At 38.0% G+C, this 24,461-nt stretch overlaps 1 protein-coding gene across 26 annotated transcripts in view; it reads left to right on the forward strand.

Annotated features, from left to right (window-relative positions):
* TRAK1 (trafficking kinesin protein 1) overlaps positions 1–24,461 on the forward strand; it is a 137,361-nt gene that overhangs the window by 108,336 nt on the left and 4,564 nt on the right. For 14 of the 26 annotated variants that reach the window (XM_080578326.1, XM_080578324.1, XM_080578338.1 and 11 more), the window contains 9 exons: positions 262–340; positions 784–914; positions 1,469–1,543; positions 3,263–3,400; positions 4,685–4,761; positions 6,769–7,005; positions 7,939–8,255; positions 12,124–12,453; positions 21,224–21,326. In XM_080578326.1, the coding sequence (XP_080434452.1) occupies positions 262–340; positions 784–914; positions 1,469–1,543; positions 3,263–3,400; positions 4,685–4,761; positions 6,769–7,005; positions 7,939–8,255; positions 12,124–12,453; positions 21,224–21,326 (1,487 nt within the window). Of the gene's footprint in view, positions 1–261; positions 341–783; positions 915–1,468; positions 1,544–3,262; positions 3,401–4,684; positions 4,762–6,768; positions 7,006–7,938; positions 8,256–12,123; positions 12,454–19,041; positions 19,137–21,223; positions 21,327–22,095; positions 22,202–22,647; positions 23,204–24,461 lie in introns of those variants that run through there. The other 12 variants (XM_080578334.1, XM_080578340.1, XM_080578341.1 and 9 more) reach the window with 5 other exon arrangements.

The raw sequence follows: 24,461 nt of genomic DNA on the forward strand, positions 1-24,461 counted from the left end.
GTAAAATATGTTGGTGACATCTAGTGGGGATGAGGGGATACTGGTACAAGTTTCTCTATGCAGCAGCATCTCTGCAGAATATTCACCTGGCCCCTTTTTCTGGAACATGAGGGAGAGCAGGCAAAAATCATTGTTTCTCACTGTCTTTCTGGAGGAGTGATTAGAAAAGCGTGTCTCTCTGAAGCAGATGGAAATGTAGCAACATTCTGGCAAAGAACAAACATGCTAATGTAGCATATTTGATGTGGATTTCTTGAATAGGCCTGTCAGCTGAAGACTGAAACAATTACTTATGAAGAGAAAGAACAACAGCTTGTCAATGACTGCGTAAAAGAGCTAAGTATGTCCTTTTTCTTTTTTTCCTTCTCATTTGAGATTGTTCAATAAAAAAGAAAAAAAAAAAAGTCAGATCAGTCTTTTTTTTTTTTTCTTCAGTACTTATCCCAACCATTTGTATAAGGAAAATAAGAGAATTTCCAGCTGACTTGGTATATGCAGCAGAAATTTCTGGCTGTAGGCTAAATCTTTCTCAAATGCAAAGTAATTTTGCACAGAAAATGTTAATGTTAAGGGAAAGTACAGTCTCCTTTGTGACATGAGCATTTTGTGTCTTTCTGGCTTAGTGTTGTACTGTTTGGTGTTTTTTTTTTTTTTTTCAATAAAATGGTGCTGTATGTTGAGGAAGGATTCTGCTGAATCAAGTGATGTTCTGAAAGAGCATGTTTCTGCTTGCTTTTTTGCTTTTGCATGTTGTAATGTTGATTGTAATCACTTTTCTTAAAGGGGATGCAAACATCCAGATTGCCAATATCTCCGAGGAGTTAGCAAAGAAAACTGAAGATGCTGCCCGGCAGCAGGAAGAAATCACCCATCTCCTCTCTCAGATTGTCGATCTACAGAAAAAGGCAAAAGCTGTAAGGAATCCACTTGCAAGATTATTGCTATAATTAGCTACCATTGTAGCTGGAAGACAAGTTACAATTTTCTGTATGCTAGAGCCTAAAGGAAACTTTCCACCCTCCTTATCTGGGTGTCAGTTTGATATTTAGTATATAACATACTTGACTGGAAAGTATATATTTATTAAAAATGCCTATGTTATACACCAAATACAGTAATTAAATTTATTTTAAACCTTAGATGTAAAATTCTGCGCTGAATTATTAATGACTTCAGTAACACAAGAATATCAGTACAAGTGTTTCAGTGGGCAGATACTCATTAGTGTTAGGGTCTGGGAGGTAAATTTAGCAGGGTATATAGGCTGATGCTGAGTGCATATTAATATTTTAATATTAATATTTTTCTATTAATATTTTTAAATGTCGTTCAAATGTTTTTAAACTAAGAAGTGCTGCAAAAGGTCTTGACAAAAGTTAGAAATTTCCTGCTTACCTGTGGTGTAGGTTACAGACATAATGGCAGGACAAAACATCACAGTATTTCTGACATTTTTGTCACATTTTAGTGTGCGGTTGAAAATGAAGAACTCGTTCAGCATTTGGGAGCAGCTAAAGATGCCCAGAGACAGCTCACAGCAGAGGTGAGTACTCTACTTAATATTAGAATAACTTAGAAGTAGGGCAATGACTATTTGCTCTACCATGGCAGTTTTCATCTAATCTGGATCAAGAGTATTAAATAATTTTGTGTATGTGTTTCACAGAATCACAGAACTGTGACCCCATGCCAAGCAGGGTCACCCTGAGCATGTTGCACAGGATTGCATCTAGGCGGGTTTTGAATATCTCCAGAGAAGGAGACTCCACAGCCTCCCTGGGCAACCTGTACCAGTGCTCTGTCACCCTCACCGTAAAGAAGTGTTTCCTCATATTCAGCTGGAACTTCCTGTGTTTCAGTTTGTACCTGTTGCCTCTTGTCCTGTCGCTGGGCACCACTGAAAAGAGTTTGGCCCCATGCTCTTGACACCCTCCTTTCAGTTACTGATACACATTGATAAGAAACCCTGTCAGTTCCCTCTTCTCCAAGCTAAACAGGCCCAGCTCTCAGCCTATCCTTGTATGAGAGATGCTCCAGTCCCCTAATCATCTTCGTAGCCCTCCTCTGGACTTGCTCCAGGAGCTCCGTGTCCCTCTGGTACTGAGGAGCCAGAACTGGACACAAAGGAATGAAGGAATTGGAATGAAGGAATATATATATATATATATATTTTGTTCCCATTAGAGTGCAAAACCATTTCCTTCTTGTTCTCTCCTGTTTCAACTGGCACACATTTTCAAAAACTGAGACTTATGGGCTGTATAGGAAACCTTTTCAAGGATGACTTATCTGGGCTGGTATTTTAGGCCTGTTCTGAATAGTGAGGTAACATGAAAAAGCTCACTCATACTGTATTCAGTAAGTAAACCAAAGACAGTCCACTGTTGCTGGCTTTCTTCTGGGTGCTACATTCACGTGTATAAAATGGACAAAACAGAATGAAAAAAGCCCGATCCCCTTAGGACGTGTCTCGTACTTGGACTACTTGGTGTCAGAGGTGGGAATGCCCATGGAAGCCTTTCCTACTGGTGGTCCTTTTCTAACTATGGTGCTCCACAAAGACTGAGCTCATGAATCTCCATCGGGTTCTCTGTTTCTAAGCTGAGTAGCTTATTTTTATGAAACTCATATTTCAGTATGCGGTATTTCAGACTTCTGCCCCTTTTCCAAGCTTTGTTGAAATGGCTGGTGAACTCAAAAACTGTGAGGCTACAGAGACATTTGCAGACACAGTGGTTACAAAAGATGGGTTTCCTGAGAAAGTCAAGCAAAAAATAAGGCAAGGTCTTAGGCTGTTGGAGGTTATATGATTATATATAAGTCTTGGTTTTAAAATTCTTAAGTCCTTTTGGAACGCTGTGAAATGTCTTGTTCTTTTCTCATGCTGTTTGCCACTGTGGCCATCATGGCAATAATCAGGCAAATTAGAACCATTGTACCCGATCAGACTAAAGACACTTTTAGCTCTGTATCTTCTTGACAGTGGCTTCAAGGAGATACAGAGGACAGGAAGTGGAACAAGCAATTCCTTCTCTTTCTTTGTTAATCATCAGCATAAACCTTTACGTATTCCCTTCCTGTTACTGTTCCATGTTTTTCATGATTTTCAATAATACTAAATTTACTCTTTGGGGTTATTTTCATTTAGAGTGGGATATTCTTCCCTACATCATTACCATTTATTAGCATTAAAAGAATTTGCAGGCTTTTTGTGACTCTAGTGCAGCCCATAATGTCTTGGATTGTTTTCTGTATGTTATAGTTGCGTGAGCTGGAAGACAAGTATGCAGAGTGCATGGAAATGCTTCATGAGGCTCAAGAAGAGCTGAAAAACCTTAGGAACAAGACTATGCCAAATGCCATCTCACGTCGGTACCACTCTCTCGGTCTCTTCCCTATGGTAAGAAGATAAGAACACACCAGAAAACAGCCAAAGGAAGGAAACATGAGTGTTTGCATCTGAATTACAGCCTTAAGGATGGGTTAAGCTAGGCCAGACAGGAGCATGTGTGAAATATGTATGCATAGTTTTACAGGATACTTGAGTGATTGACTCTGCATGCCTGGTTCTCAAACAGTGGTGCTGTGTAATTAGTTGTTTTCACTCAATATTATCTACAATCTGAAGCTGCCTGTGCTTATGCTATGAACCACGGGTAGCATTAATAGATTGTTACACAGTTCTGTACAACTTTGTTATGCATCTCCTGTATGGTGGTGCATGGTTTTCAATAGGAGCTTCCTGATTTTCATCAATATCCTTGGAGATGTAACTTCCTGGTAACATAACTTATTGCTTTCAGATGCGCTTTCAGGACTCTGCTGGGAGTCTTCTAGTCACTCATATACATTCTAGTTCTTCAGTACTTGAATATTACATATACATTCTTGTTTTAGAGACACTGAAAATTCAGTGGTTTGTTAAATTAATTTCATGGTCCCTTCTGAGGTGAAATATATGCCAACTTAAAGTACAGACATTTAATAATGTAAGTTGTATTTGCACAAATGCAATTGAAAAGCTCAGTTGAAAGCTGAGAAAAGTATGCTTGTGCTCAGATAGGTTTGTGTGTTTTGTATAAAATGGTTTTCAAATGCTGATTCAGGGAACCAAGCATTTAGATTGTGGGCTTAACTACACTTAGGCAGTAATGCTTACTGACCAGCAGTAGAGAACTGATAGTCTGTCACCTTTAACCCCATGGCGGAAGTATGTAATACTTTATGCCAAGAACCATGTCTTTTCTTGTGGGTTGGTGTGTAATGTTGTGAATGGAAAGAATGCTTTCAGTTTGTTTTAAATAAAAACAAATTAAGCAAAACTTTTGATGTGAGAGGAGGGTGTTATTGAGTAGGGAATTTACTACGAAAAGCTTCGGGACTTGGGTTCTGTTGTTGTCTGTAATGTGTTTTTTTTCAGGATCTTTGTCATATGTTATCTATGTTATGTGTCCTGTGGCATATGTAGCCGTATGAAGCTAAGCCATAACTTGTCAGTCATTTAGTACATTTATTAGTCTTCCAACTTTCCAGTCAATTTTCGTTTGTAAACCTATTTTTTTTTCTGGAATGGCAATTTATTGGTCATTAGGAATTTTTTTGAACTAATCAATTACTTTCTGCAGCGACAACCTATTAACCTATACTCTGATTTTTTTTTTTCTTTTGTGCTTGTTTTTAACAGGATTCTTTGGCAGCAGAAATAGAAGGGTCAATGAGGAAAGAACTACATTTAGATGAACCCGACTCTCCTGACTTGGCGTATGACTGAAAAGAATTGTTTCCTAATTGATTGATTCTATCTGAAATTAATTATTATGTGATAAGAAAGGAAGAGACAGGAAATATTTGAGCTAGGGATTTATAGGGAAAAATTTCTAGAAAAGTGTGAATGACAGAGGGAAGGGAAAATAATAATAATAATTTATATTTTTCTATTTAAGTTACCAAAGGAGAATTCCCATATATAGTTTTTGCCTTACCTTACAAACTTTTTATCCTTGAGCACTGAAAATGTGGTTCTGAGAATGAAAAAAAGATTGTTTTTCTTGTGTTTTACCACGCGGTGTTTCTTCAGTAAATGATAAGGGGATTCAGTCCCTTGGGTTCTCTCTTCAGATGTTATAGCAGAATTAACCAGGAAATTATTGAACTAATCCAGTTTTTACAGGGAGAGCATCGATGAAGGCAGGGATTCAGTGTGGTTGTATACTTGGTCTGCTGCCAGTTACACCTGTGTAGATTAGTTGGCATGCATTCTGCTAAAGCTCTCTTGAATTAAACAGGAGTAGTTTGAAATAAGTACTTGTGAAGGTCCAAAAGCTAAAGATAGATTCAGCTTGGCAGAACTGGCTTTATTGACGTAAGTTGCATGTGTACCTCAACAGGTTTATCTCACCTAAGTGCACAAATTAGGTTAATTTGAAACAATTTAATCCTAATTAAGGGGGTCTTTATGAGCTTTTACCTGTTTTCACCAGACCTTTAGAAAGAAAGGACAGTCAGGGTCTGTATGGTAACCAATTCCAAGAAACCTTCCAAGTATATTTATGAACCATTTGACACATACTTTAACCTTCTCAGAGCAAAAGTCAAGAATTGTAAATGAGCTTTTGACAAAGTGAGATGTCAATTAGAAAAATGTAAGATCAAAAAGATGTTAACAAGATCACATGCTATTGGATTTATCCTTCCAGATTAGTCTAATTTAAGCATAGTTTAACTTCTATAGGATGACTTTTTATGCCTATGCCAAAGAAGGACACCTTTTTTTAGATTTCATAGCTCTTCTGGGTTTTATTTATTTGATGAGCAGTGGTAACTGTAACCTCCGTCGGACTGTTTATTGATAGATGCTCTTAGATTCAGCCTCTTAAAGAAAAACAGCCATAGACTTGGAGCCTACATACGAAGGATGTAACTGTTGAGCATGCTTGAACAGAAGGGCAAAAATTTGAATGACATTGAATAAGGCATAAGGCATGCTGTCATTGTTATACCACTGCAGCATTACCTTTAGCTAGAAGGGTTTTGCTCTTCTTCTGTTCAGCCACTGTTGAACTGTAAAATAAATCAGTAATAGTGCTTTTTTACCATGATGTAGGGCAAGTTTATTTTATCACGAACCTTCTGCTGAAGTGTCATCTGATCTTAATTTTGAAGCAGATGAACAGAGTTTGTTATGATGCCAGAATAATGGTGATGAAAAATAAGCTGTATAACTAAGTCAAAAGTTAGGTTTCCAGTCTTGACAGTCTCTCCCTAGACTCTTGCTCCATTGTTTTTCTGATTTATTTTCCTTTTAAAAAATGCTACTTAAGGGGGTGGGAAATTGATTGCAAAAAGAAGTGCAAGATTTGCTTGCAGTTGAGAAAATCCGAATTCTCTTTTGAAATGGATTAGCTAGCTGATAGTTAAGAATTGAATGAATGGAGATGAATTTTCTTTTTTAAAATCTAATTTTCACACAACGACTTTAACCATTTTTTAGGTAATGTACTGAAATGCCCTTTGACTTAATTTGTATGAAGATTTGAGAGGGTCCATGCACCCAAACATTATGTCTAAAATATTCTAGGATGATACAAGTGTTATATTGATGGATTGAATGTAGTGGCCAGACTGTAGTGAATATGGGAACCTACATATACTTCTTTACAAATACTCCAAAGGTGTTTGGTGGACCTGTGATAGGGTTACCTGTTTCTCTGGTTGTCCTTAAAGTAAGAAGACACTGTGTGATTATTAACTATGTGTATCTCTTACCAGTCATCAGAAGCGGGTCTTCGAAACTGTGAGAAATGTTAACCAAGTTGTCAAGCAAAGATCCATGACTCCATCACCAATGAATATCCCAGGCTCTAACCAGTCCTCTGCTATGAACTCACTCATGTCTAGTTGTGTCAGCACTCCACGATCCAGTTTCTATGGGGGAGACATCTCTAACATTATGATAGACAACAAGACAAATAGCATCATCCTAGAGACAGAATCCTCTGAGAACGGGTCAGTACTATAACACTGGGCTTTGTTTTTGTTCTGTTTCTGACACAGAGGCAAAGGGTTTCTGTTTTCCCCTTTTTGTCCCACATCATGCAGCTAACTTGATGACCTGTATCTTCAAAAGTTACTCTAATTTGTGCTTTTAGTTCTTGAGCTCTCAAGTTTTTATTTATTTATTTTTTTAAAAAAAGGCTTTTTGAAAGTACTGTGTATCAATTTCTGCAACTCACACCTGTTTGGAGGTGCATCATCAGCAGATAATGTAAAACCACATTTTGTGCAAATGTGGTTCAGTACTTAAATACTTATATTTTCACAATTTTGCATTAATGCCATGAAGTTCCAACCTAAGTTGCAGCTACAGCTAACTCTTGATCGTAAAAATGAATAAATAAATAACGTAGTGGATGGATGGGTGGATGTAGACAACCTAATGTGAAAACTTGTGGAGGAAACTGGTTAGAAGTTAACTCTTCTGGGTACTTGTCTCTTCCCCCAGTATAGCTTCACATTATACTGTATAGCAAAAACTAATGTCTCAAAACAAACAAGGAATATTTATCAGCATAACATACTTGTGTGACTTACTGATTTATTCTTGCAGTGTCGGCCCTGTAAGACTTGGCCTACTCATTTGAGTTTGTATAACCATGAGAGAGAGACAACAAGTAGACATCTCTCAGCTCTTTGTAGGAGGAAGCTCTTAACTAAAGCACAGCTTTTCCAACCAGGAACTAAGATTCAAAATGGTTTTAATATGAAAGAGAAAGTATTGGTGTTTGCCTTTGAGCTCTCTCAAAGAGTAGTGAGTTGTTCCCAGATATAATAAGTTCAAGGTGTTGGTGAATGTCTCAAAACTGTCATGTGAAATTTTTAAGTTTCTCAAAGACTTTTTTTCCCCACCCTCACTTTTTTTTGGTCCTTTTTATGTTTTAGAAATGAAGACAGAATGAAGAAGCCTGGCACTCCAGGGACACCAGGCTCCAGTGACCTAGAGACTGCCCTTCGCAGGCTGTCCCTTAGGCGGGAGAATTACCTTTCGGAGAGGAAGTTCTTTGAAGAAGAGCAGGAGAGGAAGTTGCGGGAACTGGCAGAAAAGGGTGAACTCCGTAGTGGTTCCGTTACTCCCACAGAGAGCATCATGTCCCTGGGAACTCACTCCAGATTTTCAGAATTCACTGGATATTCGGGAATGTCTATCAGCAGTCGCTCCTACCTGCCAGAAAAGCTTCAGATTGTGAAACCGCTAGAAGGTGATAACAAAGGGCCTCGGCCTTTATCTGTTCTTCTTAGTGACTCTTTGTGGTCTCTTATCCATCATCAGAAAGCAGGAAATCTTTGCAATACATACTCTTTTTACTTTAGAGACAGTAATCCACGCTGTTGGTTTGAAATCTTCTAGCTACTACATTTTTCCACAAGCCTTAAAAGTGTTAGAAAACAAATCCAGCTAAGGGAATAAAATAAGTTTTACAGGCCATACATGCATAAGCAGTACTCCCTTACATGTGAGCTAAATCTCAATGCTACTGTTTCATACTTAGAAAAGACAGGTAGTTGATTATCGAAAATAAAGTAACAGAGTATGAGTTCATCAAGTCTCTGTTCTGCAAATGTCTGCAAACACTTTTACTTAGTTTATTACTTTATTAGTTCATTTGGTCTAATAGGACTACCTGTGTGATTAAAGATGACCTTTGGACTTTAATTGGCTGTTTGAAAGGTCACACTTGAGTTTCTATGGCTTTGGTTTCATGCATGAAATAGGTTATTTTAGCCAAATTTCCTCCCTGTTGTCTCAGAAACAGACAAGGTGTATGTTACTGGTAGTCAGGACTAGAGCTTTATTTCAGAGCTAAGTGCATTTCTGTGGTCTGCCTAAGTTGACAGTACGTAAGAGTAGTATAGTCTCCCTGGATTTCTTCAGATCTTTCAGGTTATTGCTGGCAGTGAAAACTGAGTAAATGCCTTCAGGTTTTAAACAAAATAATTTATTTTTTTTTTACTATAGTACTGCAGAGATGCACTAGTTATGTAATGTAGCTTTGGTTTCTTTCTATTTTGGTCTCTCCCCCTCTCTCTCAGACAGAACTGTTGTGTTACATTATATTGTCTCTATGTCTTTTATTTGCATAAGTTCATTTTTTGTCTTTTTAGAACAAACTTATTTTGTTGATAAGGAGCAATTTAGCATGACACGTATTTGGAAGTAAAACCAACCCTTTTTGTGTCCTGAAAAAAGTGATGTGCTGTATCTACCTATTCAAATGAAACTATAGCCATAGCACACAAGTCAATGCTGTTTAGCAGTTTTTAGTAGTTTGTTTTCATGGTTGTTTTTAAGTGGTCATAAAAAGCTTGGTACATCATGGGATGATCCAACTTCATTTAAGTTACTGTTTGCTACCACTGTAATAGATTTCTGTCACCATCCCATTATATCTGCTTTTTTCTTCCAATAAACTCTTTAAATTCTTTATCATCTTTCTATCTGTGTGATTTTGTGGTTTTTGTTTTTTTTTTTTACTAGTTTTGTTCATTCTCACTGGGTCAATTTTTCCTTAAAATTATCTCACCTTTTAAAGTACTTCCAGTGTTTGGTTTTGCGTCTCATTTATAGTATGTTTTTGTCTGCCTGTTTCATAAGTTTAATGTTTGTTGTCTTTTATTAAATACACGTTTATGATTCTGTTTCTCTATTAAGCTTAGTTTCTTTCCTGAGTATTTTTCATGTGGTTTAATTCTTTTCCTTTTTTTTTTTTATAAAAAAAACTTCATGGATACTTCCACGCTACTGTGGTAAAATAGTCTGCTGCTATACCTGCAGATTGTTATCAGAAGTTGTGAGCAGAATTTTTTAATTATTATTTTTCTAAGGGCACTCATGCCCTAAAATCATCTCTGTGTTATGCTTCTTGTACTTATGCACAAAATAGTGATCCCTGTGTTCTGTAAGAAAACTAACATAATTTACTAAACTAGTAAGAGCCTGAGATTAAATATAGGAGACAGTATCATATTCCTCCCTTCATTTGGCTTTTAAATCAGTTCACAACTGAAAGTTCACAAGTATTACGTTGCTTTCTGCATTTGTGTTAATTTTCTCTATGGAAGAGATAAGCTCACTTAGCCACATTTTATGAGATCAAGATTAAAGTAGTAGAGGTATAAACGAACCCGGACATCCTCCTTTCAAAAAGAAGCTGAAAACATGTAGCATCAATGGAAATGTTAAATCTCAAAATACAGATATTCTACTGTGTTTACTCTGAGAGTGTGTTTACTCTGCAGAGTTTCTCTGAGTGTAGATTTTGGTGATACATGAAGTGCAAAAGATTACTTCTTTGGAAGATTGTACATAGAAGTTAATTAGCAACAGGATTTTATACTTGCCTGCACTGCAGAAATCTTGATTTCTGGCATTTTTCTTTCTGGAACTTTTGAGAGTATTGTCATATAGCAAAGCTCTGCTCTTTGCTTAAGACTTGGCAATATATGGTACTTCTCCACATTCAGGAATATTTCTTCTATACAGAAGCAAAAAAAAATAGACCTTTTTGACAATTCAGAAAAAAAATACAAGTTATAAGGATGTTCTTTTTGTTACGCTTTTTTATTTTGGCAGTGTAATGGCTTCTATTTTTTGAACCTCAAGTGTACCAGTCAGTCTAAATCCCCGTTTGTCTCTCAAAACTCATTAAAAAAATAAATAAATAAAATAAGTCCATTGTCTAAATTAACCCATCAGATCCAATTGTACTGTCTTGCATAATCTTTTCATATTGAACTAAAAATTGCAGGTTTTTTAGATAGACTTCACTACAAGGCTACTCACTGACCTCAGTTAATGTAAAGAAAAGTTTTCTCAGTTCACTTCTATTTACAGTAAGCCTCCTGCAACGCAATATCCTTATTGTGAAATGCTGTTTGTTCTCATTCCATGGTGTTTTTTTCAGATGTAAAATAATGTAAGAGCTATTTCTCCCTTAGTTATTACCGTGTTTTAGATTTTTACATAGACCATGCAACAAATGGAACATTCTTAGTTTTTTGATAGTGGTGAGACATTTGTACGGCAGCTTGTTGCAAGAGTCCCTGTTCTGGTTTGTGGAGAAGGGACAGGAACAACAGAGCAAAAACGGCTCCAATTTGAGCCGGCAGAGACGAAAACAAATATGCTTTATTAGTGTCGTAGGAACTGAGAATAGTTTTAAGCCACATATTACACAGTAGTGACTGGTGGGCGCACATGGGAAAACAGAATATCTTGCAAGCACCATTTAGTCTCTGTTTGAGGAATTGGCTGAGTCCTCCCCTGATTTCAGTGGGCCCATCTCGGTGTATATGTCAGTTTACTCTGATACATTGCTGTTTGGGGCTCACTGTCTCATACTGAACACAGTATGGTGAATGCTTTTCTCTGTAAAATGCACCTCTTTCCTCACTCAAAACATTTTTCTGCCAAGGATGAAGCTACAGGTACGGTAGTATTTAGTTCTGTAGTAGTTGACTTCTTGTAGCATATAGGCCCTGATAGGGGCCATATTAGAATTTGGACTGGATGTATAGCTCAGAGGTATTGTCTACTTATATGTTCTTGGAGTTGATGTGGCTTTCTAACACATGCTGTAATGCTGAACTTGCCGTGTCCTCCTATCAGCTACCAGTAGTAAAAATACTAGCATGCTTCTAGCACCTTTCTTAGCGTGAGCTTAATGCAGGAGTATGTTTATTTTCTTCTTAGAGCTTTCTGTGATAGTGTTCAGTTCAACTCTTAAATATGAATTATTTCTACTCCTACTGTAAATGTAGAGAGATGAGAATATTGATGGGGAGGGGATGTGCATGTGCACAGGTATGCCACATGTTACCACCAGACTTTGCCTAAGTGCTGATGCGACCAGTTTATTTCATATCAACCTGGAAACGCTGAATAGTAGCTGAAGCAGCTTTGCCTTGTAGCCTGTCTTCCTAGAAATGCTAAAGCCAGATCGTGGAAGCTCCAAACCTTTAGTGGGACTGAGGTTTGGACTTCTGGATAAACAAAGTGATGTTTTTCGGCCTTTTGGATTCTGGGTTGGTTACTGATTTATTTTGGTTGTCTTTCTGTTCCTTTTCAAGGTTCTGCCACTTTGCACCACTGGCAGCAGCTGGCTCAGCCTCACTTGGGCGGGATCCTGGACCCGAGGCCCGGGGTTGTCACCAAGGGCTTCAGGACCCTGGACCTTGACCTGGATGAAGTGTACTGCCTTAATGACTTTGAGGAAGATGAGACAGGTGACATTTCTTACAAGGGCCTAACTACCTCGACGCCAGTTCAGCACACAGAGACCTCAGGTGAGAGGTCACAAGCACAAGTGACTGTTTCAGACAGCAAGAATAACCCCCGCCAATCTCAGGCTTTCACAGAGGAGATGCAGGAGTCCGCGACTGACGATGATGAGGGGTCTGGTGAGGGAAACTCATTAAGTCCAGTAAAACTGACATCTTTACAGGATTTTGATTACTGGGCCATTCTCACATCTCTCCAGAACAGCATCCATAATATTGCTTTGTGTGTAGCATCAGCACGTTAACACGTGCGGTAGTTAGAACATAACCATCTAACATTGGCTCAAAAATCCTTTCCTTAATAATCTTTTAATCTGACTTTTTTTCTTTAGTAACAGCATCTGTGGTCAATATTTTACTCTATTTTGATAAGAGAAGGCTGCTAAAAGGAAATGGTTTGTTCACAAACCTGTGTGTGGCACATGTGGGACTTGTGTGTGTATTGAGTGCACGCTGTTCACTGTATATAATGTATAGACTATATATATTTTGTATGCTTACAGTGTAGATATTTTTCTGACTGTTCATAAGGGATGATGGCATACTTTAGATTCTGTGCTTTAGGGGAAAAAAAAAAAAGGAAAAAAACCACAACACAAAGATGTAATGATGACAAAAGGTGCCTCTAAATTACCTATTGCTGAAACAAACAGAAGTGCCTTGAAAATCAAGCAAAGAAATTCAGTTACCTCAGATAGAGTTACCTTGTTTTAGATTCTCTTTGGGATAAAACTCAATTGAGATAAAGAATTAAGAGGATGTTTTTGTGCCAAGAATAATATTTTCCTCATTCCCTGTCCACCACACTATTCTTAAATGCTGTCCTTCATATTTATACCATGTGAAGACATAAGCATTTATAAATGACTCAGGTTTTCATGGATTATTGGATACTCTGAACTGACATTTGCAGCACATTATTACACAGGGCTACAGGTTCTTGGTACAGAGAAAACACATATAGATGTGTTTTGAGTTTGCATTATTTCTTTGTTGTTGTTGTTGATTTTATTTGTTTTGTTTTAATAAGATTTATATGTTTGTTAGTTTGTTAAGATTTGCCACTGGTAAAGAATTGTATTTAGTCCAGAATTAGAAAACTACAGAACTCCCTTTTCTTCAGACTTATTTAAAGTATCTATGTAAAAACAAGGACACTTCTTTCACCCTCCTTTTTCTGCAATAAATCATAACTTTTTATTTGACTGATCTTTGAAAGATCAAATGATTTCTCAGGGTTAGACAGTAATATTGCGCTGTTCTTTTCATGAAGTGCAGAGTAACCTTTGTTTTCACTGTGGCAGTTCAGTGCTATCAGCCATTAAACATAAGCTACTTCTTGCAGTCGGTTGTAAAATTTCATCCAAACTCTTTGACTTCTCTTTCCATTTGCAAAAATAAATAAATAAATAAAAGACTATAAAATCTATTGTTCAGGAATAACAATGATGTTAAATTTTTATATTTATATGGAAATAAATAGTATGTCCACAGGAGATATATACAGATTTGGATGTTTACTGTTCAAATAGTCTAAATACCATCAAGGAAAACAGGAGATCTAGGAAACATGTACTGAAAAAATCAAAGACTGAAATGACTGGCATTTTTTTTTTGTCTATAGAATAAAATATTCAAGAGAAAATATGATTAATTTTAAAATGTGTTGCTGCAGAAAGGAAGGGAACAAGCAGTTCTTCATATACTCAGGATAAAATAATGGTGCAAAAGAGCCCACTTGGGCTACTCTTTGGCAAAGAGTTTTCCAATTGTAAGAGTAGTCAATACAGGAACTTGCCCAAAGTTGTGAAACCTTACTGCCATGGACTATATGTAGAGAGGGATGATGGGATGATATAGATACAGTGTGTTTTGTTTTAAGAGAAGATTAGAAAAAACATCTATGGGAAATGATTTGGAAGAGTTCTTTATCTGGAGTAGAAGTACAAATTTAGGCCTGTGTTATGATTATAAATTGGCAAAAAAAGACATCTTCATTTCCTTTCTCCATTACAATTTCAACACAGGTCACTTAGAACATGTTATCCCCTGGTGACAGCTATTTTTTCCTGGAGAATTCTATCCCAGGCAAGGTTTTTGAGCATATTCCCTACCTTATGAATTGGCAAGTAAATAAAATATTTGAAACTGCTCTAGTAATCTTGGATTGTTTGCTGAATAATTTTTGATACATTACAGAAATACAGAAGTTTGTCAAAACGAATACCTTTTATGTCTAGAATAAACAAATAGACTGGAAACTTATTTCCCATTCTTTATCCTTCCTCCAAATTGCCCAGCTGCTTAGGATTTAGGAGTGTCCATGAGCCACCACATTGTTAATTGGTTGCTCTGCTCGAATGAAGTAAAGATACTGCTATATCTGCTTTTTATTGAAGCAGGTTGTCAGGTGGTATACAAGATACTGTGGATGTTTTGATGTGGTAGTGCTTCTTTGAATCCACAATCTGTCCACTGAAGAACACCTTATAGGGCAGACAGAGATGTATGTTTAGCTTATGACTTTATTCTGTATTTCAGTATTGTGCAACTACGGTTTCTCTTGAAAAACCTCCTGTGCATTCTTTCTGCCTTGCCTAGGTTTCTTGTGAAGGACTGCAGTGCAGGTAGGGGTATATACGGACATGCAGTACCCTAGAGTGTTGTCACAACCGCAAGGTTAGGAACTCGTTGCTCCCCTGATTCCAGGGGCTATTCCAGGCTGTGATGTGCAGCATAAGTTTTGCTAGAGAATGTGGAAATAAAATAAAAAAGAATGAGAGAAATATCTTGGATATGATGTTTAGTGTTAGGGTTTTATTTTTAATCCAGGATAGCTCCGTTTTGGAGCTTTTCTAACACGGGAACAAAATGTCTTTGGAAATACAGTGCCTACAAGGACCATTCTCAGCAGGTGTGAGTCATCATAAGTCATCTCAGTAGGCATCTGCCTCATTTGATGTATGCTTTGAGGGTTGTATCTTACCCTTTTTGGAAGGGAGGTATTCTCTTGCAGAGTACTATGAAGTCCTATGCTTCCTACCATTTAGCTGGCATGTATAGTGCCGTTCTGGGTGGATTTCTGATGAACCCTAGGAAAAGTCCAGTTTGAGGAGAGCAGAGATTGTTATTAGTGCTAAAGATGTCTTGCAGCCAAAATCAGTGTACTCAGAACAGAGTACCAGTTGTCTCTTGTTGAGTGATGGAGAGTCAGAAATCATTCTAACTAAATAAGAAAAAGTTACAATCCAAATTTTTTTTTTTTTAATTTCAGTGTTGAGAACTGTAGTATCCGTTGATATGTCAAGTAAATTCCTTACCATATATATAGATTATGTCACAATTATGGCTCTGAACATTTCAGAAGAAATTAACACACATGTGACTTACGATCCACATTTGATCTGTTGGAGCTACATACTGTGTGTGGGCTCAGTAACTTGACAGAGGATTGTGAATTCCAGAATTGCAGTTCTAGTTAATACCCAGAAATAATTTGAAATTTGTGTATCACTTGAATAGAGACTCTCAGCATATTTGAAATGGTAAAGAAGTTATAGCACATGGCTGTGAGAGAGAATTAATTTTTGAAGAACAAATTTTTAGTAACCTATATATATATTATTCTTTGAAACTGTAGTATATTTTTAAAGCTGTAAAGAGTGTAGTTTCTTTTTAGTGCGTGTGTTTTGTTTTGTTTTGTTTTCATTTGCTACCTTTCAGGTACTTGTCTCCCTTAAACAAACAACCCCAACCCACTCAAAGCACTTAGTATATTCAACTTGAAGTATGTTGTGAATGTTCTCATTTTGAAGTTACAAGGGCTGCTCTTAATTCAAGTTTAGCACGTGCTTAATTGCATTCTAATACTGAGTGCACAAACTGATCTTCCAATGCTTGTGTTTATTAGCTCCACTGATTGATTGCTTTGATTTCAACAGAGCGTATGTACACAACATTACAGGATCAGCGTCTGTACTTCATTTTTAGACATTAATAACATGGAGATCTCTCCAAAGAGATGCCTAAAAATGAAAAAAAAAAATACACAGTGAATGTCTTACATTTGAGTTGTTTTTAGCAGGATTGCTATACACACTTATAAGAGGTTACCATTGTATAGAAAAGCAATACATTTTGTTACTCTTCTTAGAATTAAGATATTGATGCGTACTTAAATATTTTATTTTCAAATAGCATGAATATTTCACAGTAATTATTTCTTTAAGGAAAATCTGTCAGCATTTGCTATCTGTGCTGTTAAAATGTTAGAATTTCAGTTTGGGGATAAAATCATGTTGAAGCCATATTAAATACTTTGAAGACTTTTTACATCTGCACTCCTTGGTTGTATATATATGAGGAGACCTCAGCCAAAAGGAAGCTAAGAAAATACTGCCCAAGGGATACCTGTCTTTCCTCAGGTTTTCATCTCTCACTGTTTCCAAAGGCAAAATAAATGGAAAGCTTAGAAAGGCAGACATTTGGAAAAACAAAATGTTGTAAATTGTTTAAGAAACAGGAGTAGTGCTCCTGGCATAGGCGTGCAGGCTCTTAGTGGTTTTGAGTAGTCACAGTCACACCCTGACACCAGCGTTTACTGAAGGACATTCTTCTCAGGAGGCGCCTAACCCCTGTAGGACAGCACTATGCTCACGTTTTACAGCTGCTGTGTTTACCACCCAGCTCTGTTTTGTTTCAGTAGTTAGCCCACGTGTCAGATTTAGCACACCCTAAATGCTCCCTGCTCTGTCAGCCAAGAGTTTTCAGTGCCAGTGGCACTGGTGGTCAGAGCTTTCACCTTCAGTCACCTGGAGAGGATGAACTCGACTGAATTTAGAGAGTACATGGAGTAGCTATCTTGTTCTGTGGATCCTGTTAGATACTGGCACAGGTTGCCCAGAGAAGCTGTGGATGCCCCATCCCTGGAGGTGTTCAAGGCCAGGCTGGATGGGGCTTTGGGCAGCCTGGTCTGGTGGGAGGTGTCCCTGCCCAGGGCAGGAACTAGGTAATCTTTAAGGTCTCTTTCAATTCAAACCATTCTGTGATTTGTGATCTAGTTTTCAGAAATCTCAGTCTACTTGGGAATGGAGTTGCTGGCATACACTCACAAAAGTAAAGTCCATACCTTTAATCCCAAATGATAACACTTGGAGGAAGAATCTGCCCACAGTCCTTTGTTGTTATTCTCTTCCAAATCCCTGTCTAACCAGCCTGCACTAAAGAGATGTACAAATTCCCCATCTCCCTCTACTAAAAGGCCAGGGAACTCTGCTTCCGAGTAGAATAATTCAGTTGGAAAAGACTTCTAAGATCACGTAGTCCAACCTTTAACCTAGTACAGTAGCTTGCTTCAGTGTTGGACTAAAACTTTGCCTTTGAGTCAGGATGGATCAAGTCATACTCTGAAGATTACTGATTTTTTTTTTAAGTTCATTCTTGCGTAACCCTGTATTTGCCAGGGTTTGTATTTGTATTTGTTTATATGAAATGCAAATATTTGTTGGCCACTGTGAGCTCTCTGCCTCCTCACTATTCATCTAACACAACGGTGAACTTGAAGTTGGAACCACTGTTTAAAAAAAAGTTCAGTCATTTTAGAATAGCTGCTTATTATGAATCTTCCTCAAGCTCAATATATCTGATATCTTTTTGCAGATGGGGCAGGCCACTAGTTTGCCCGCTCTAACTTTGTACCTTTCTGTGAATGAGCTGGTTGAAAACCCAGATGATACGGTCTTTGGAGGGTTTCCTGAGCAGAAGATTATGTCCTGAATGCATCTGTTTTGCTGTTTGCATCTAGCAGAATATACTAGTACTCAAGGTGGATCTGAAACAGGTCTGAGTTATAGCAGATCAGCTTTGTGTTTGTTGTGTTGAGTGGGGAAAACTCTGCTTTTCCAGAAGGCGGAGCTCTCCTCAGTCAGGTTCTTGGTCAGTATTTTTTTTTTCTGTGTTTTAAAAGATGTTTTTACAACAGAGTTTTGCTTACAGGAGAGTCTCTTTCAGCTGTAATATTTTGCGTTATTTCCAAAATGCCTAAGAATCAATAAAAAAAAAAAAAAGCTTAAAGAATCATTAATTACTGAGAGCCAAAACAACAATACTGCAGCAATCTAGGGTTTAGTTAGATTTTTAATTTAGGGGAAAAAATACACATACTGTTTAGTTTGTGTTATTCCTGATGGACAAAAATTGCATTATATTTCTGTATAGATTATTATAGACTATTATAGATTATTATTATTATAGATATATATATAATTATATATATATTTTTTTATACAGATATGAAATTTGTTAATCATCTACTTGTTTGAAAAACAGGGTATAAATAAAACAATTTTCTTTTTAGCCATAGTCACATGGAACAGATATTTCTAGAGGTAAACCTATGTAAAACAGATGGAGGAAGGGTTATTCAGACACAGTTTCTTTTAGCCACTGGTATTGCAGATGTTTACTGGGAATACTAGCTTTGCATACTGAAAAAATAATTTGCTCTTAAACCCCCACAGTTGTTTTCTTAATAACTCAATGTTATATTAAAAATAGTATTTTGCTGTGTATATGAAAATAGTCTCTCATAAAGTTACATATTACTTATTCACAAGTTTATACTAATTCAGATTATGGCCATTGTTACAAAAAATTACTGGGTTAGGAATAAATAATTTTGTTTGTTTTACGAACTTTGTTCATTTACAGCAACAGGTTCTCTCCCTCTCTTTGTATTGTGTCCAAAGGATGGAAAATGCAACAGCAATGTGCACCCCATTGTTGACTGATGGAGGATGAAGCTGGTACAGAACTTTTTAGTGGTATTTGAAGGTGGAATACATCCTGGAAATTGATTTTTATTGATCATTTCAATTTGTTTCCTCTTACTAGGGCCAAGTGACTTCTCTCCTTTTAGCAGCCTTCTCCTATCTCTGACTCATTAATAACAATGAGTCTTGCTTTTGCTAATGCAGCTATGTATCTTCGATGTGCCTGTTTCCAATCTGAGGGGATGCTCAATGGATATTACAAACGGGGACAATTCACTTACTGTGTTAGAGCTGTGTGCTTCTTTGGGTTGAGCTTGCAATCCTAAACCAGCGTTGCTTTAATCTGTTCTCTATTCATCATCCAGGGATAATTGCTTTGTTTCTACTTGATTTATGTCAAGTCCTTTGTTTCCTCTAAGTAACCAATTTTTTTCATGTCCGGTTATTTGAGCTCTTTCTCCAGATTTTCTTTTTCCTCTCTACAATATGGAGAGAATCATGATTGCTAGGCTGTGCTCCCTTGTAATAACTTTTGTAGTGCTCACACTAATCTCTAAAGCAACTGGAATCCTGAAGCATCATAATTCCCATCTCTGGAGGTGAAGTAGAGCTTGTTGTTACGTTATGCTGTGCTAACTTTTGAGTGTGTTAACATGACACTCCAGTATTTTTTTATTTTATTTTTTTTGGGAAATATCCTTCTTTAATGTACAGCAGTACATTTTAATATTTGCTAGGCTTGAGTCACTGTTGATTGTATGCTTAGACACTTCTGCTTCCACCGTTCACACTCCCTGTGCTCTGTCCTTCACACACTGCTTATATGTGCTTCTAAAGGACTACCTAACTGCACACACTATTTTCGAGCTGTGATACTATAGATATAGAAAAGGGAACACAGCCACAATTTAAGACTTGCCTTGCTTCTGCTAATCGTATCTGGAAGTTCAGAATGGCATTTGGTCTAGTTGGTCTGTCTGTCTGTCCTCTGCAATGTGTTGAATAGTTGTATACTGTGGTATTCAAATGTGGCTTACTTGGGGAATGGCTCAAGAGGGCTGGGTAGAAACAAGAGGGAGGGAGCTGCGCACAGTTTTTATCATGCATGTCTTTTGACCACTGTTAAGTTTGGTTGTTAAATAAGAGAACCTATGCAATCATGATACCTTTGCTACAATACTTTGGGTGTTTTTCAATCAGCTTTTCAGATGCATGGCTCTTAAATTTTCTCTTTTGCAATGGCCACAGCTGCATTATAGAGCTAATTAGCATATCCACAGAAGTGTCTCTACTAGGAAGAAAGCAATTGGCCTAGGTTCTTCATTTTCTAAATTATGAGCTGTATTGCTTCTTTCCCAAATTAATGATAAACTTGCAAATGGGCATCTTTGCAGCCACATTTGTAGGGAAAATGCTTTACAACACTCTTTACAAATACTCAGAAATCGCTATATTGTGCAGCTGAGGACATATAGTCTTAAAGAATCTAAACACATGCACAAGGGAAGTGTCACAGATGTACAGTAGTGGATCCAAACAAACCTGCCTTTTTCCTTACTGTGGATATGAAAAGAGATGAGATAAAGAAATAGTGCTGTGTGTCCATTCCCTCCCTTCTCCTCCCTAGCTTTTTAGTGTGTTCTTGTAGCACTAGTAAGCCGGATCCATTACTGAAAAGTAATGGGGATACCTTTTTGCAGATCAATCTAAATGCTGAAATGCACGAGCATTCAGTAAATCCTAATGCTCCTTTGCTGGTACTAGAAAATGTTTGTTGCGATTTCCCACTGATTAAAATTGCTAGTTTAGGTAAGGACTAGCATTTCAAACACTGCCTTGTCTAAATCTGTTTTGAGCAAGACTTTTCTGCAGTGTTAGTGATCACAGGGAAGTTTCAGCAAGACATTTTAGCACTGGCCTTGGAGTCCTAGGTTTGATTGGAGAACAAGTGTCTGATAGAACACTGTAGCACTTGTGTATTTCACTTTTCTTACATTGATCCTGCCTGAGGTACCTCATCACTTTTTGCATCTGTCCTATCAGCACACAGAAGTTTGTGTTGTTGTTTTTTTTTTTCTGTGTAAAATGCAAAGAATTTGCTTTTTTTTTTTTTAATTTAGTACCTCATCCTGGGAAGTGCATGTCACAAACCAACTCCACCTTCACCTTCACCACCTGCCGCATTCTGCACCCTTCTGATGAGCTCACACGAGTCACACCAAGGTAAGGGTTTCCCTTGGCAAAGCCTTCAGCTATGTCAGAGCTTCCATGTGAGGAGATGCAAATTAATGGCACAAGCAAAAGCATTAGCTGCACTGGTGAATTACAGCACACCCCCAGAATTACTCCTCCCATTTTCAGTTACCTCAAAATGATTTTATTTGAGAGGCACGTATAATGTTTTAGACAGCCAATCAAAATGTCTTAAATTTTGTTGTCTCTAGTTAAAATATTGCCAGATCAGAAATAAAGTTTCTTCCTGGTGTCCAAAGCTGGATATCCCAAACTAGGTACAGACCCTATGGGTGAATGCTCAGAATGTGGTGCTCACCCAATTGTGCATTTCCTGTGTTGTCCGAAGAAAAATATTAGATTTTTCTGGGGAGGACAAAATGAAATCTTTGGTGCAGGTTGAAAAGGGATATGCTGGTAAAGAAACATAGAAACAGATACTTCAGCAGTACCCAGGAAATGCGTGAGGAAGGGAGGAGAAAAAAATGACTTAATTAAAAACAAGGAGCTGTCTACTCTGTTCCTAGGTGTAACTGTTGGAAATGAGTTCTCATTAGCCAGACCGAAACTAGTGAACTGGCTTAATAATAGCAATTGGCATGTGTAGGCACACCCTTATAGAATGTAAAGAGATGAGAATTGGAGAGGGTGAGTGAATTTCATACACAGAGGGCTCTTTGCTTCCTTAGGAAATCAGAAGTTAAAGTGTATTTTGCTGTGCAGAAGGACAATGCCTCATTGCTTTCTCTGTCCCTTTCAGCTCCTATGGGGGAGTGTACCCTTGTGTAGGTACCCATTCAGAGATGATGTGTCTAGACTTGTTTAGACACCAGATGGGCACTGACTACCTAAGGAACGCATGAGAAGTAAGGGTATTAAATATGAACACCTGTCAGGTGATAAATACGTGTAAAGGAAATAGATTATGAATAAATGTAACTTTTCTGCTTCCCTTTCTGAATGTAGTGAGTTGATCTTGGTCTGGCTCATTTTTCTTTATTGTCTTTTGTCTTCCTCTCTCCTCAGCTATACTACTGAAAAGATCCTTTTATTTGGCTGCAATTCTATTTTATTCTTTTTATCCTTGAATTGCTGTTAACTGTGGTCATAATAAGCTCCCTGATTGTGCTGGTTACTAAATCTAACAAATCAGCCATAGCTGACAGCTAAATTCCATACATTTTCAGGTGCTTTGGTTACCCCAAAGTTCACGATTGATTCAGGAGGAAAAAGACCAAAATAAAGAACATGATATTTTCAGCAGGCATGTTTAAGGAGCAACTCCTTACCAACTATAAACGATTCTTCACAGGTCATGTGAGAAGGACGAGGAAACTCCATTATGTCAAGTTTTGCTGAGAGGAGATGTAGGGCAGACACTATGACCCAGCGTGGCAGGGGGTGAGCAATGCTGCCAGCAGCTGTCTGTTGGCAGGGCCATGTGGAAGGAATGCTAGTGTGTGTGGCACCAGCTAACCCGAAGAGTTTAGATACTTGCCTACCTGGTTGCGTTTGAACCTAGCCTCTAACCCAGGTTATGCTCTAACCTGACTAAATTTTATCTAGCTCAATGAGGTGCTCATTTGTTGTTGTTTTTTTTTTTTTTTTTTTCCCAGTCTAACTCTGGAACTGCCACTGGGCTGGGTTGCTGAGGCCAGTTTGGGTCTGTTTCTGTGGCTGTGTCTGGGCTGCTCTGCAGCGTTGCTCAGTTTGAAGGGGGAAATATTTCCTGTTTAAAGCAATACCCAAATGATCAAACAAGCAAAAAAGTAGCGCCTACATAATAACCAGTTTCTCGCAGGACTTATATTTTAATTGCACTATAATATACCAGTTCTTACAAATTAGTTAAAAAAAAAAAAAAGGGGGGGGGGGGGGACAAAAAGAAAAAAGCTGCTCTAACTTTCTGCAACCGAAATCTGGGGCTGGAAAAAAATTTAAGCCACTCAAGTGCTGTAGTGCTCATGACTTGGACACCTTAAAGTCTGACAATTGACACTCATGTCTGAGTTTCCAAAATGTACTCCATCCTATCCTGTAGAAAGTCTGTTCAGAGAGTAAATTATCTTCCTCTTTCTTTCCCCTCTCCCTCATGATTTTCAAAAGTTCTTCCGTACTGTGTCTGGCTAGTATGGGAGATGCATCACAGTGCCTGTCATGCCGCTCTTCAGCGCCACCACCATAAACTGCGATCGCAGCTATGAAGATGCAGTTTTAATCGATTCTTAAGAGAAAAGCTGAGAGCTAATGCTTCCTTTCTGCTCAGACTGTGTGTGTGCTGCTGCAGTGGGCATGTGTGATGGTCTTAGCTCTGCTCTGCGTTCTTCCCTGCCACTGACTTCGTCGAGGCAAAATGAAGAGACCACAGGAGACTTTATCTTAGCACATCCGCTGGCTGCACTGACTGCCACAGCCCACAGGGTGGTGCAAGACGACAAATTTTGGGGCAGCTTAGTAAGGCTGCTCTTGAAATCGCACCATTCTAAATGTTAGCTCTCAAAAGTCTGTCAGTGCAGTTTGCAGATAGGAATATATGGGATTCATCTTGCTGAATCGTATCTGCAGGGTAAAAATTCTTTGTCAGTTTTACTGTTTTCAATAGAAGTTGTTACAGTTCCAAATAATGGTAGAGGTCATTTACTTAGATCCTATTTACCCATGGAGGGAAGACATAGCTTGAAACTTGGTAATGCCAGGCCAATATTATCTCAGTTAAGGAGTACCTTAAAGATGTCAAAGTGCTGCTGTTTTTTTGGAGATCACTGGACTAAAGTTTGTAGTATTACATTAACTCATGTTAGCCAATTGCTATATACCATTAGACAAAGTTCTAAGCTCATCAAAAACAAGCTCAGAACAAAGCCACCCAGGATGGAACAGGCTGCCCAGGGAGGTTGTGGAGTCTCCTTCTGTGGGGATATTCAAGGCCTGTCTGGACGCCTACCTGGGCAGCCTGCTCTAAGGAACTTGCTTTGGCAGGGGGGTCGGACCCAATGATCTTTCGAGGTCCCTTCCAACCCCTTCAATTCTGTGATTCTGTGATGTCTAATTTCACAGTCATAGCAGTGTTGACTTAAGTGAAATGGGCTGTAATTTCATAGGGAAGTCCCACTCTTTCCCTTGTTC

Source organism: Anser brachyrhynchus (genome assembly GCF_964034855.1).
Source record: "Anser brachyrhynchus genome assembly, chromosome: 2".
NCBI lineage: Eukaryota > Metazoa > Chordata > Aves > Anseriformes > Anatidae > Anser > Anser brachyrhynchus.